A 13,071-nucleotide genomic window follows, 5' to 3' on the forward strand; every position below is an offset into this window, starting at 1 on the left:
CAGTTTTGTGTTTGTATAGATCATAACGCATAAAAGGGCATTAATGGGAACATTAAAGAAGGTTCTTTTAAAAAGTAACTAAAAAGTTACTTTTAACAGTAACGGAGTTACTTTTTGAATGAAGAAACAAGTAATTGTAACTAATTACTATTTTTTATTAACGAGCACAACACTGTTGTTCACTACTTCCGAAAGAACACTTTTAATATTGTTTAAGTCGTTTTTACCTTCTTTGATTAAAGTCATGGCTGCAAATGCATATTTTTAGATATATTTCAAGAATGTGTTCCAAATCACATAGGCCAAAGCGATATGGTCATGTTATAATTTTTTAAACAAGGATGGATTCACTAGCTTCCCACCAAAATAGAAGTAAAACAAATTAATGATTTCTGTACCAAGAGACCTGAGTCTTTATTCCTCCTATAGTATAATATCAGACTCTTTTACTGTCTCATTCCTTTTTGCTTTGTTTTCACTCACACACTGCAATCTCTGGCTGCTCTCTCCTGCCAGTCATGGTATATTTTGGACTTCTTATATGCCTAAAAGTAGGGCATGATGACATTTGCTATAGCCTAGCTGGCATCTGACGTAGGCGTACACAATTCCTTCCAATTCTGATCCCATTCCCCTGACACAGTGATAACTGTGAATTGTCAGGGTGACTCACAGCATCTCAGGAACATCAAACTATAAAGTATAGTTATTCTCTCCCATGTCTGACTTGTCACCTTTATTTATTTATTTATTTATTTATTTATTTATTTATTTATTTATTTATTTATTTATTTGATTTTAATTCTTTTTTTTTTTTTTTATATATATATATATATACATATTTTAATTTTTTTTATTATTTAATATGCATTGTATCTTTATTTAATAAAGTCATTTAAAAAATCCTTGAGTGGACGGACTGTACATATTTACAGTTTCACTAAAGCGTTATAGAATATTATTCCCACTAGACTTAAATCAGTCACATCTTCAAAGACTTAAAATTTTTATCAGCTTTCGTAAAAATCAACAACAACAAAAGACAATGAGTACTGTATAATATGGAATATTATAAATAGGAATTTTTAGTAAATAGATATTACTGCAAAGTTACATTTTTGTAACTTTCTCTTTCTTTCTAGTGTGATGAGAACACAACATTTAGTAATCAAGGCCTGTATTTGAGTATGCCATGCAGTAAGGCTGACCTAGACACCTGTCCTGCGATTCCAGCCTCATTTCCTTTCCAGCGCAGCAACAAGGAGAGTTTTTGCATCAGCACCATATTGGTTTCTACGAAGCTTACACAGAATGGTAACACACACACACACACACACACACACACACACACACACACACACACACACACACACACACAGATTTGATTTAATTTCAATTAATTTGCTTGTTTTTGACCATGCTAATTATATTAGTCCATTCAAACAATCCATTGAAATAAACTTGATTGCAAAAACCACAAAATACTGGAATTGTAAATATATATAAAAAACCTGATAATGTCACAATTTTCATAACTGTCAAAGAATGCCAAACAGTAAAACATAAAAAATCTTTCATTATCTTTCACTGTTGTTCAATATGTGAGTTTGTTTAATGCCTGCTTAAGCTTTGATTTGTCTGAACATAAGGATAGTTTTCAGTTGTTTTCCCTGCAGTTTGTTTATTAAACACTAACGAGGCAGCAAACATCTTATACTAAGCATTTACGTTTATGTTTTTTTTTTTGCCGAGCGCACCACATAGTGAACAGATGCTATTTCGCGACATATGACCTCATTGGAGAGGGAGCTCTGGATTGGTTGACCTGGTGGTTAATATACAAGACCACCGAGCGGATCAACACATGATGGCCTCTGAGGTCCGGGAGGAAAGCTTCAGAGCCAGAAGTACAGACAGCATCTCTAGGCAATTGATGTCCCATAGTAGATGGGTACTCTCCCATAGACCTTGCGCAGAGCGGCCACTCATGACCGCTTCCCACGCCGTGAGGGACGCATTCGTCGTTAGCAGTATGCGACGACTGGGAACTCCCAGCACGGGGCCTTGAGATAGAAACCCCGGGATCTCTCCAAACATCTAAGGCACATAGGGATCACCACGTGACCTTGATCGTACTGAGGGGATTGCCCTTCCATGAGAACCCATGGGCCCTGAGCCACCACTGAAGGGGTCTCATGTACAAGAGGCCAAGTGGAATGACATTGGACGCTGCTGCCATGAACCCGAGCAGTTTCTGAAACTGCCTGACAGTGAATGACTGCCCTTCACTGACCTTCCTGACAGCTGTAAGGATGGATGCAATGCGGGCAGAGGAACTCTATGTGGGCGGATAGTCGTCGAATCACATATGATGCAGAGATAGGTGGTTCTATGTAATGGAGAAAGCACACTCTTCCCAGGATTCAGCCAAAACCCCTGTTCCTTCATGTAAGAAAGAACGACATCTCGATGCTGGACTGCTAACTGCTCTGATCGAGCTAATATCAAACAATTGTCAATATAGTTGTCAATATAGTTGTCTCCTTCCTCAGGAGAGTGTCTACTTCTCGTTCCATGGCCAGAGCCTGCTCGCTTCCCACCAGAGTGGGACAGAGCCCGTTGAACCTAGGCAGAACTGAATCATATAGCCTCGTTCTACAGTCCGCAGGACCCATCAAGACATGTCTTGCAGAACTATCCAGGCTGCCAGGTGCTCTCTTAAGGGTATCAGTCTCTAGAGACTGATAGAGCCTAGAGCCTAAAGCCAGGGCAGTGCCTTGGCGCAGCTCTAGTGACAAGACCTTCCAACGACACCCAGGCAGAAACCAAAGAGGGAGCTTGCTGGAGCTGGTTGTGCCTTGAAACACATTCATGGCATTGTTTACGAGCCAGGTCCCTGAGAGAAACGGGCACCGAGAAAGGCGGTGCTACATGCCCTTCCGTCATCCCCTAGCGGGTTTAGTCAGGTGAGGCAGGAAAAAGGGGCAAGCCCATCTTCAAAACTTCTGCATGATACATTTGCAAACCGCGAGGAGCGGGACCGGGAGCAGAGTGATCGCATAGACATGCGGGCACAAAGCGCATGGTGCAATGAGCGCAGCGTGTGCCGAATGCACGCAGCATGCGCGAGCCCGCAGGCTGCTTCCTCGGGAACCAATTTAGCGTGCTCCGCTCCCAAGCAAGCGACGCACGGTACGCTATTATTCAGAGCATGGACAACGCAGCCACGTTCAAAATGCGTTCTGACGCAGCTTAAGTTCCTGAAAGGGAACAGCATAGTTCACAACACAAACACATGCACACACCTGTGACTGACTGACTGTCATTTATAGCGGTAAATTAAATAATTATTTTAACAGAATTCTAACTCCTTTTTATTTAATGTCCTTTACTCTGTTTGTGTGTATGTGTGCGTGTGTGTGTGTGCGTGTGTGTGTGCGTGTGTGTGGGTGTGTGTGTGTGTTTTGACAGTGGATCTTCTGACTCTGTTAAAATGGAAAGCTAATCCTGAGAGAGTTTTGGACGTCCTAGGCCGCCTACGAGTAATTAATGGAGAGGAAATTGTTAAGGTGCACACTCACAAACTCACACACACACGAACACACAATTATTGTCCATACTGTATATCCCCACATGCTCACGTTTCAGTATGGTGGTGTGATCTGTGCTATTGCAGTTTCTGCAGGATGTACTAGATACACTATTTTCTCTCCTTGATGACAACATTGACAAATATGGGCCACTTGTATTCCAGTCACTGGTAAGACTTTATATTTTTACAAACATTTAATATACAATACACCAAAGTATTCTAAAAAATTCACATCTGTTTCAGGTGTTCATCATTAACCTGCTCAGGGATCCACGGTATTACCATTTTCGCCCAGTTATGGACGCCTACATACACAACCAGTTTGCAGGAGCGCTGGCATACAAGTAAATAATATACTGCAGGCTTTTAAAGATTTTTTTTATGGATTCAAGTTTTTTTCTTTTGAAGAAAATTATGTAGGTTTGGTTATAAGAAGAGCAAATCCATCTGTTATGTTAAGCAGTTATTGATCATTTAAATTGCAATGTTAAATAGTAAGATTGCTCATCATTTTATTTAATGGAAAAATGAAAAGTGAATGCCTAAAATTGAAAAATGTTTTGGCTATGAATTGATATAGCAAAAGTCGTAAATGTTATTAATTCATTCATTCATTTTCTCCCGCTTATCTGTAATTCGGGTCGCGGGGGCAGCAGTCTAAGCAGGCCCCCGCCTTCGACTGCTGCCCAATCCTCACAGCACCGTCCTTTACGGTCCCTCCTGCAGGTGGTGAGCCCACGGGAAGCGTAAATGTTATGGGAGGTCTAAATTGACCCCAGCTTTAATAACTAACTTAAAAAAATTATTAGGAGTTATTATTAGTTTCTCTTAATAGTTTTTTTTTTTGTGCTATACAAGAAAGCTTCGTAGTGCAGGTTTTACACATCAGTCCAAAAAAGTATCTTGTAATGTTTTTCTGTGCAGGGAGCTGATTCGCTGTCTGAAGTGGTACATGGATCGCTCCGCTGAGGTTGTGAGACAGGACCACATTCAGGATGCAATGAGGGTCAGTAACAGTAAAGTGCTTGCTTATTTGTAGTTGTTCCCAAACTTGTGTGTTTGAATGGTCATGTTTGTAGATCTTGGTGTTAACCAAATGTGACTGTCTTGAAAGTTTTATTTACAAGAGCCAAAATGGCTTATTTTAGTGGTGGAGGAGGTTAAGGTCAGGGTTAGATTAAGGTATAGGCATTGTTTTTTTGCTTACTTGATCAGGTAGGTATCAGGTTAGTTAATGTTAGCTATCAATTAAGCTAGCTTGATGATAGTCTAAATATTTAACTGGGGAAAATCCAAATGCTCGTGTGGAATTGTGAACTGATCTTGAAGCAGCATTTGAAAACTTTTCACATAAATGCCCACAGTGATCCTCCAACTACTTCTGTGCCTTTTTGTCTCATGAAAACATGACTGTAGTTGAATTGGTGATGGTAAATGCCCTGTTAAAAACTAGCATACATATATAGGGTGTATTCCTTAGGGATAGGCTCTGGATCAAGTGTGACTGTTACCTGAATAAAACACTTTATTCCCCTCAATTAATAGAAAAAGGATCAATAGATTTTGCACATAAGTGAGGTTCATGTTTGTATTTATAACACACACACACACACACACACACACACACACACACGCACACACACACACCCACACACACACACACACACATTGTGCTTGTGTAATACATAAAATGTACTCTTTTTCAATAACTTATTATTAATTATTATTATTACTTTATATAACAACCCCACATTTCCTAAATTCTGTTAAATATATGGTCAAAATTATGGTTCATTTTCGAACATTTATTTTTGTTTTACAATTGCTTTCTGAGTAAATACAAAAAAAAGGAGCAGGACATAATGCATTACTTACATTAAAGCAATTGTTTAAAGAAATCAACAAGGAACCAAATCAATCAATAAACATAATGTAAGAAAACTCAAAAATGCAAGAATGTGAAATGATGTATAGTAACACCGTTGAGGTCTCTGATAGTCTCTTATAATAAAAATAGATAATAGTTAGATTTTTTTTGTAATGAAAAATGCATTCAAACATCATCTTCATGTACCCAATTTGTCTTAACATGAAATCAAACCTCCCATAGATGTACGAAGTACAAATACTTTGTTACTCTACTTCAGTGGTGGGCTGTCAGGGCCAGCAAAGCCTTCTCTGCTGGCCTAAACACTATCAGAAGCCCTGATCCACATTTACAACCTAAATTCTAATATTTGTTCCATGAAATTGTATTAATTTATTTCCAACAGTCTAATCTCTTCTTGCCAAGTTCGACAAGCAAAACAGATCTGTAGCGCTCTGCACACATTAATTTAAGTCAAACTTTTTTATGCCTACGGAGGAAGAGAAATTGATTTGGTCTCGACATACTTAAAAATCCATTTTTAAAAAAAGCTAGACATGGTGAGAAGAGGTCGGCCAACCCTGAAGCTAGCTAGCTTGTCTCAACCCAGGAAAGGGTTTGTTTGCCACTTCCAGACAAGTGAATACGAGCGGTACCACTGGCTTACAGCCTCTGAGGAGCGGTGCACATTATGATTATGCATCTCTGGTGAGTAGGTTGTATTTTATTAAAATTTTAATGTTTTTGTCATGTTTTAAGACAAATATTATTCTGAACTGCTCCAGATGATGTAGGTGCACAGTTGCAGTTGTAGTGTAGAGGTCTGGAGTTTGCTTTAGTTAAATGATATTCACCCTCCATATGCGAAATGCCTCTCTCTCTGTAATACCACGCGTTGTTATATTGCGTTTTTGTATAGTATTGATGGTTTCTATAATTGCGACGTGATAGTGGTGTTATTAGGAGGTGGATTAAGTCGGATAAGTCTCCGTCGAAGGCCTAGGTACCAAATGCACGGCCTGCCACTGCTGTACTCATGTAGATTTTCTGGTATCAGTACTTTATTTCACTATTTATTTGCACTAAACAACTTTCCACTTTCACTCATTACATTTATTACACAATTATCTGTACTTTGTAAGTCTTATATTTTCAAAATAGGCTTGTTACTTTTTAGTTTTAATCTATTTGTGACATTATCAATATTTTTTCTTTATGTGCCATTTCCAGCCCATCAACCTATTTCCTGTCATTGCGTGGCTTTTTCAATCTACCACTATCACTATCACAATCACTGAGTATTATTTCCTGGCTCTCACACCCCACAGATGTAGGCTAGTTTACAAAGCTAAACAAGGCAGAAGGCAACAAAAATTCTGGGGTTAACGTGGTTGAGATGGAGAGAGACAGTGATGTAAACATGACAGAACAGAGACATTCCTGATCACCTGATCATCATCATCTTTTCTCTGCTTCTGGCTGTTCAGTCTGGATATATTCATTAGATAACAAAATTTGAAATGATTTTGTATTTATATATTAATTTGATGTGAGGTTTGAAAACCAGCATGACATTAAAACTGTTAGTAATAATGGCTACTTTATACTTAAGTACATGTCAGAGAACATACTTGTTTAGGATACCTTGAGTGAAAAGTATAGTCAGTACTTTTACCAGAGTCTTTTAAATGACTATCTGTACTTCTACTTGGGTAAAGGATGTGTGTTCTATTGCCATCTCTGGCAGTTGACTGTGTGTTTGTCCAACGTTTTGGCATATTTGCAAGGAATATTTTTAGCAAAGTGAAATGAACGTTGAGATGATAAATCATACTCACGTAATTTGCTTAAATATGAATCTTAAAGGCGACTATATATCTTTACAATGATTCAAGTTACAAATATTTGCTGAAAGATGAGAAATCCTATAAATGTTTAAATGTAGACAACATTCATGTTTGTTTAAAAGTTAGCATATTAGCAAAGTAAAATGTAGGTCGAGAGGACAAAGCTTTTTAAAAAACATAAACACGTAATCTGTAAAATATGATCCACATAGTGAGTCAACAGTACATCTTATAATGATCAAAATTATTATTATTAATTATTTCTTTATTTTTTATAGAATGTGGGAAATAGTTAAATCGCCCATAACTGCAATTATGGCAAAACTAAGATATTATATAAAAATTTGATCAGGTTGGTTTCGGATACATTATGTTAATGTTATGAAAGAGTAATTCAGAACAATAATAGTTATCTTATAGCATTTGAAATATATCTTTTTTTTTATTGTTTCCTCCTATCCAAAGAAGATCTTGAATAATTTAATTCCCCTGCATTTAGATTTGTGCATTTGGCGGATCTACATCCAACAGCAGAGATGCCTAAAATACACACAACACTGACATCTCAAATTAATCTCAATTAATCGCAAATTCTACATTAACATCTATGTGACATTAGTTTCATATAGTAACTGATTCCATAACTCAACATCAGGTATCCCATATATTATGTTGTACTTTAATGTATCATGAATTTAGTTACACCATATATTAAAGTATATGTATCCTACATATGTATAGACACATTATACATGTTTGTACATATACTTTATTATATGTCTCAAGCAACCAATAGAACTACAAATATGTTTATATATCTTCTGATATATATATATACTGTAATAACTATAATTTTATATATATATAGCCATATATCAGATTTTCCATATGGGATGACAGCATGAGTGATTTGCTAATATTTGTTTGAGAAATGCCAGATCTGTATCCAGTTTTTCATGTGCCAGTGGCTGAAAAAAACAGAACCTGAAAAATTTACTAAACTGAAATTTTACTGGACACACAAAATTACCAAATGAGCCACTAATCACTTTTTATTATATAGTTTCCTGTGTTTCTTTAAAACATGTTTTTCCCCCACACAAAGCCACATGTGCCAAATCCACCAGCAGGGCATCGTTATAGTGCCTTGTGCACAGTGTGAATCTGGTCAGGATTGTGTGTTAATACACAAAATGCATGTTTTAAAGCAAGGCTTAAAAGATTTAATTTTGTGTGTTAAGATGTGTATTTACATTTAATGCACTGACACTTAACAGAGTTGTCAAATAAGAAAACCTCTTTGTGCAGTTTGTTTCACCTGACAAAAAATTTATAAAACTGACTTGAAATGAGCTATCAAACTGTGGGAGACAACATAGATTGTTTGTCACTAGCAAAAATAAGGAAATATTGTGATTAAGAACAAGGGCATTTTGTGATGTAAATTACTTCTTCCTCATAGTTCCCAGAAACACCTGGAAGATTTCTGATAAAAATTCAAATAATGAAATATTTTAAATCTGTATTTCAATTAGAAGCAGTGCAGATGTTAAGGAGACAAACAAATGATTCACTTTGCCTTCTTGATCCCCCATTATTTCAAAGCTTGTTTACTTTGACTTGTGAGTGAGATATTATTTAACATGCTTTTTATAACCAGTAATTTTATCTACAGCTTCTAATGGGTCATGCAATTTGGCTGGTGACTGGAAGAAGAACTGGATATAGAGACTGTCATTATGATGATTAGATGCAGTAAGAAAAAATACTGTCTTTTCTCAGGTTCTAGTTGTATGTTGTCAGTAAATGCCTCTAACTCTGTGGATAAGCCAGACTCATATTTGTGTCAATACACATACAGTGATCAGGAAGAGTAGGCAGAAGTTCCAGCCTAATTTAGCTTTAGAGGGGGCGAGCACTGCTTTCTTCCTGGATACATGCATGCTGTGGCCAAGGGAACTGTGATTTTTAGAGCCTCTGTCTAATAAGAATCCTTTTTCTATTATCAGCTGGATGATTCATGATGGTTTCCAGTCTCAAAATTGTGTGTCTGATTGTTGAATAAAAGAACAGGTGTGTTCGTTGTACTCTCGAAAAAAACATTTTTTTTCACCTTTTATGTCCTATCTGTACCTGTTTTTGAGGTATTTCAATTCAAGCCTAAGGCACTTGTTCTTGTTATCAAGGACACTGATGCAGCATCAAGAAATCTCAGTGTTCTGATAATATAATATCAAACTGCATCTTCCTTGGGTATTTAGATGTAGATGTATTTAAATTTAATGCGTTACAGTGATAGGACACATTTAGATGCTGTATTTATAGGTCATGCTTTCAAATCCTACCACCTGATGCACTAAATTGTTTGAACTGGGTTAAGACTGTTAGAACATTATTTGCTTGACAGATTAGCAGGTGATCGTTTCATAACCAGAACAAATGACAAAATAACCTCCCGTTTACCTCACAGGGAAAATATTGACAGAAAATGCCAACCAAACACATCTAATATCTTAACTGTAAGAAAACAGCACCACAGCTCAAATCAAAATTTGGACAAAAGGACATTTGTGACATTTTTGTCAGTGGTGCAAATACTATATTATACATTTTGTGGATAATATATAATATTATAATATTAATATATCTATGCAAATACTATATTATACATTTTGTGGATAATATGTACCTTAAATTAATACTTTTCAAGTTTTTAATACTCTAATCAACATGGGCATGGACAAACACGGATGCTTTATGCAAATGTATGCTTATTATTAGTGAAGCTACATTCCACATAAATGTTTCAAAGTAATTATGGTGTTTTAAACTATGCAAATCATCAGGACACCAAACTTTTTCAATGTTTCCACCCGGACGGTTTTAATTGCCGGATGTGTGCATCGGGAATACAGATATACAGTAGATGGCGGTAATGCTCTACTTAAGAAAGCGACCCGCCAACACAGATGATGATGAAGAACAAGAAGAATCATGGCGGATTAAAAAACTGCATGTTGTGTTCACTTGTGTTATCTTTTACTAATATTTAAATTAGTTTGATGATCTGAAACATTACAGTGTGAAAAACATGCAAGAAAATAAGAAATCAGGAAGGGGCAAACACTTTTTCACACCACTGTGTGTGCGTGCGTACGTACGTACGTGTGTATGTGTGATATATATATATATATATATATATATATATATATATATATATATATATATATATATATATATATATATAATACATTTCTTATTCCACAAAATTGATATATTAGTCTATTGAAAGTGTATGAATTTGTTTACAATCATAAATGTTTGTGTGTGTGTGTGTGTGTGTGTGTGTATGTGTGTGTGTGTGTATTTCAGGCACTGGAATACCTGTTCAAGTTTATCGTTCAGTCTCGTTCTCTGTACTCACGAGCTACATGTGGCATGGAAGAGGAGCAGTTTCGAGCCAGCATTCATGAACTCTTTCAATCCATCCGTTTTCTGCTCAGCCTGGATGGACGAAATGCTGAGACACTTGTTTGCACTCAGGTGATGCACACATACTATTTGCTTGATCCAACAGTAGTTTACAAAAGAGTTCAGAATCATAAGGGGTGGCAGAAGAACACATGCATGCTATACTGAATTGGACACAATAATACTTCCGTAATGTTATTTACAAAAAATAACAAAAAGGGTTCATTTGTTAATTCTAATATCCCCAAATTACACATTGGATATAAATTTTTTTTTTCTTGCCCTCTTTAGGCCACCTTATTGACCAGTTTTCCGGATATTTTTGACGAGCTGCTGCAGATGTTCACAGTTCAGGAGGTGGCTGAGCTGGTCAGAGGGACGCTAGCAAGCATGCCTAGCACTGTTGATATTGGTCAGTCCATGGATGTGGTTAAACTGCAGTCAATCTCACGTACCGTGGACAGCAGGCTTTTCTACTTTCCAGGTAGGACATGGGTTTGTTGGCATTATAATTTTAACATGGCAGTAACACTTGGATGAATGGGTTTACAACTATCATAAGGAAAGTTGTCAAGGCGTTGAAAAAGAAGTAATGCTCATGGAGTGCTTTCATGATTCAATAAAGTGTTGGAGTGTTGGAAAGCCAGTGCAGGAGAGCTAAACAGTTGCAGAAGAATAAACACAGACAGTGTAGAAGAGAGGCCAATGAAATATACCTTTGGGTGGTTTTAAAGACGTTCTGGCAAAACATTTCAGTGCCTCAGGAGGGCTGGACCATGGGAGACCATGCAAAACTCTATAGCAAGTATGGGGTGGTATTGACTTCAGTTTAGGATAGTCTGAAGTGAGGCACACCTTTCATCCAGTGGATATGCTTGCCAGGGGGAAATCCAAAAAAACTGCAGGGTCCACAACTATGATTGGACTCTAATCATCTGAGATTATAATGCTTATGACTGTAGTGCCATGTGGATTTGAGAATCACTATGATTGTGTACCTTGGATTTTTGTCGTAGGAGTTTCTGCAGAATATATTGGGACTAAAGAGATTTTATCCTAAAGTTATCTTAGGAACGTCTAGTTTAGGAGCTGCTGAAATGTATGGGTGGGGAGAGAAATGTCTGCACTGACATTTAGAGCCACTTGCCAGCACAGCCCCTACTAGAAAATGTTGAGGGGAAATGAATGATTAATGAGTTAACCTTTACACTTTTCTGATAGTTTCCTAAATAATAGCTCAATATTTGCACAATTGCATACAATAAATATCTCATATGTAACATATCTCTTTCCCTCTCTCTTTCTCTCGCTCTCTCGCTCTCGCTCTCTCTCTCTCTCTCTCTCTCTCTCTCTCTCTCTCTCTCTCTTTCTCTATATCAGAATCTCGAAGTATTTTGCTTCCTGTTGTACTACATCACATTCACCTTCACTTGAGACAGCAGCGAGAGCTACTGCTGTGTGCCAAAATCCTGAGCAGTATCTTCTCCATCCTCAACACCAGTGCTCAGGTGCATTCACACACTGCTTGTGAAAGATTGTAAAGTCTTATCTGTTATACATATAAAGTGTAATAAATTGTTCATTATTTCCCTTCGCTGTTTCTCTTTGTTTCTGTAGGAGTCTTTGTGTGTGCAGGATGAGGTGGAGATGATGGTGGAGAGCTTATTAGATGTACTCTTGCAAACACTCTTATCCATCATGAGCAAGAGCCAGGCGGTGGAAAACAGCAGAAATCAGCGCTGTCCTCAGTGCACAGCTGAGATAACGGTTAGCTTCTCTCAACAGATTTTACCTCTTTTGTTCCCCGCTTTGTTGATGACTGTTCAGGAGCTTTTATCCTGATCATATCTTTAAACCATTTCTCTTCTGTTCTCTTCTGTTTTAAGGATCTATTTTGTTAATAGTTAAGCTGGAATAATAATGTGCATTACTCAGTGAACTTGGAAAAAAAAAACAATATTAATAATAATAATTTTATATTTATCAGTTATAATTACAATCATTGATTTTTTTTACAAAAATTAATATATTCATATGCCAATGTTATTCATTTCACTTGTAAATGTAGGAACATACTGTCTTATTATTTAAATAATGAAGTGGCTTTTTTATTAGTGATGGTTTATGTTTTATTAAGTCTTGAAAAAGATTTGAATAAGACTTTTTTTTTTTTTTGCTTTTTTTAGTCATATGTAGTCATGCCCATTTAAAGGAAGTATTAGCCATCAATAGTATTATTGACATCAGTTTGTGATATTGCCTTACAATATACTCTCATATTCCCCACTAAGATT

The 13,071-nt window shown here is 36.8% G+C and overlaps 1 protein-coding gene across 1 annotated transcript in view; it reads left to right on the forward strand.

The window, feature by feature from the left end:
* LOC310733267 (dedicator of cytokinesis protein 3-like) overlaps window positions 1-13,071 on the forward strand; it is a 77,694-nt gene that overhangs the window by 42,062 nt on the left and 22,561 nt on the right. The window contains exons 18-26 of the mRNA XM_083554336.1: window positions 1,143-1,314; window positions 3,472-3,569; window positions 3,677-3,760; window positions 3,836-3,936; window positions 4,517-4,598; window positions 10,679-10,849; window positions 11,069-11,261; window positions 12,158-12,285; window positions 12,395-12,544. Of these exons, the coding sequence (XP_083410462.1) occupies window positions 1,143-1,314; window positions 3,472-3,569; window positions 3,677-3,760; window positions 3,836-3,936; window positions 4,517-4,598; window positions 10,679-10,849; window positions 11,069-11,261; window positions 12,158-12,285; window positions 12,395-12,544 (1,179 nt within the window). The remainder of the gene's footprint in view (window positions 1-1,142; window positions 1,315-3,471; window positions 3,570-3,676; window positions 3,761-3,835; window positions 3,937-4,516; window positions 4,599-10,678; window positions 10,850-11,068; window positions 11,262-12,157; window positions 12,286-12,394; window positions 12,545-13,071) is intronic.

The sequence above is a fragment of the Silurus aristotelis genome, assembly GCF_946808225.1.
Source record: "Silurus aristotelis genome assembly, chromosome: 11".
NCBI classification, from domain to species: domain Eukaryota; kingdom Metazoa; phylum Chordata; class Actinopteri; order Siluriformes; family Siluridae; genus Silurus; species Silurus aristotelis.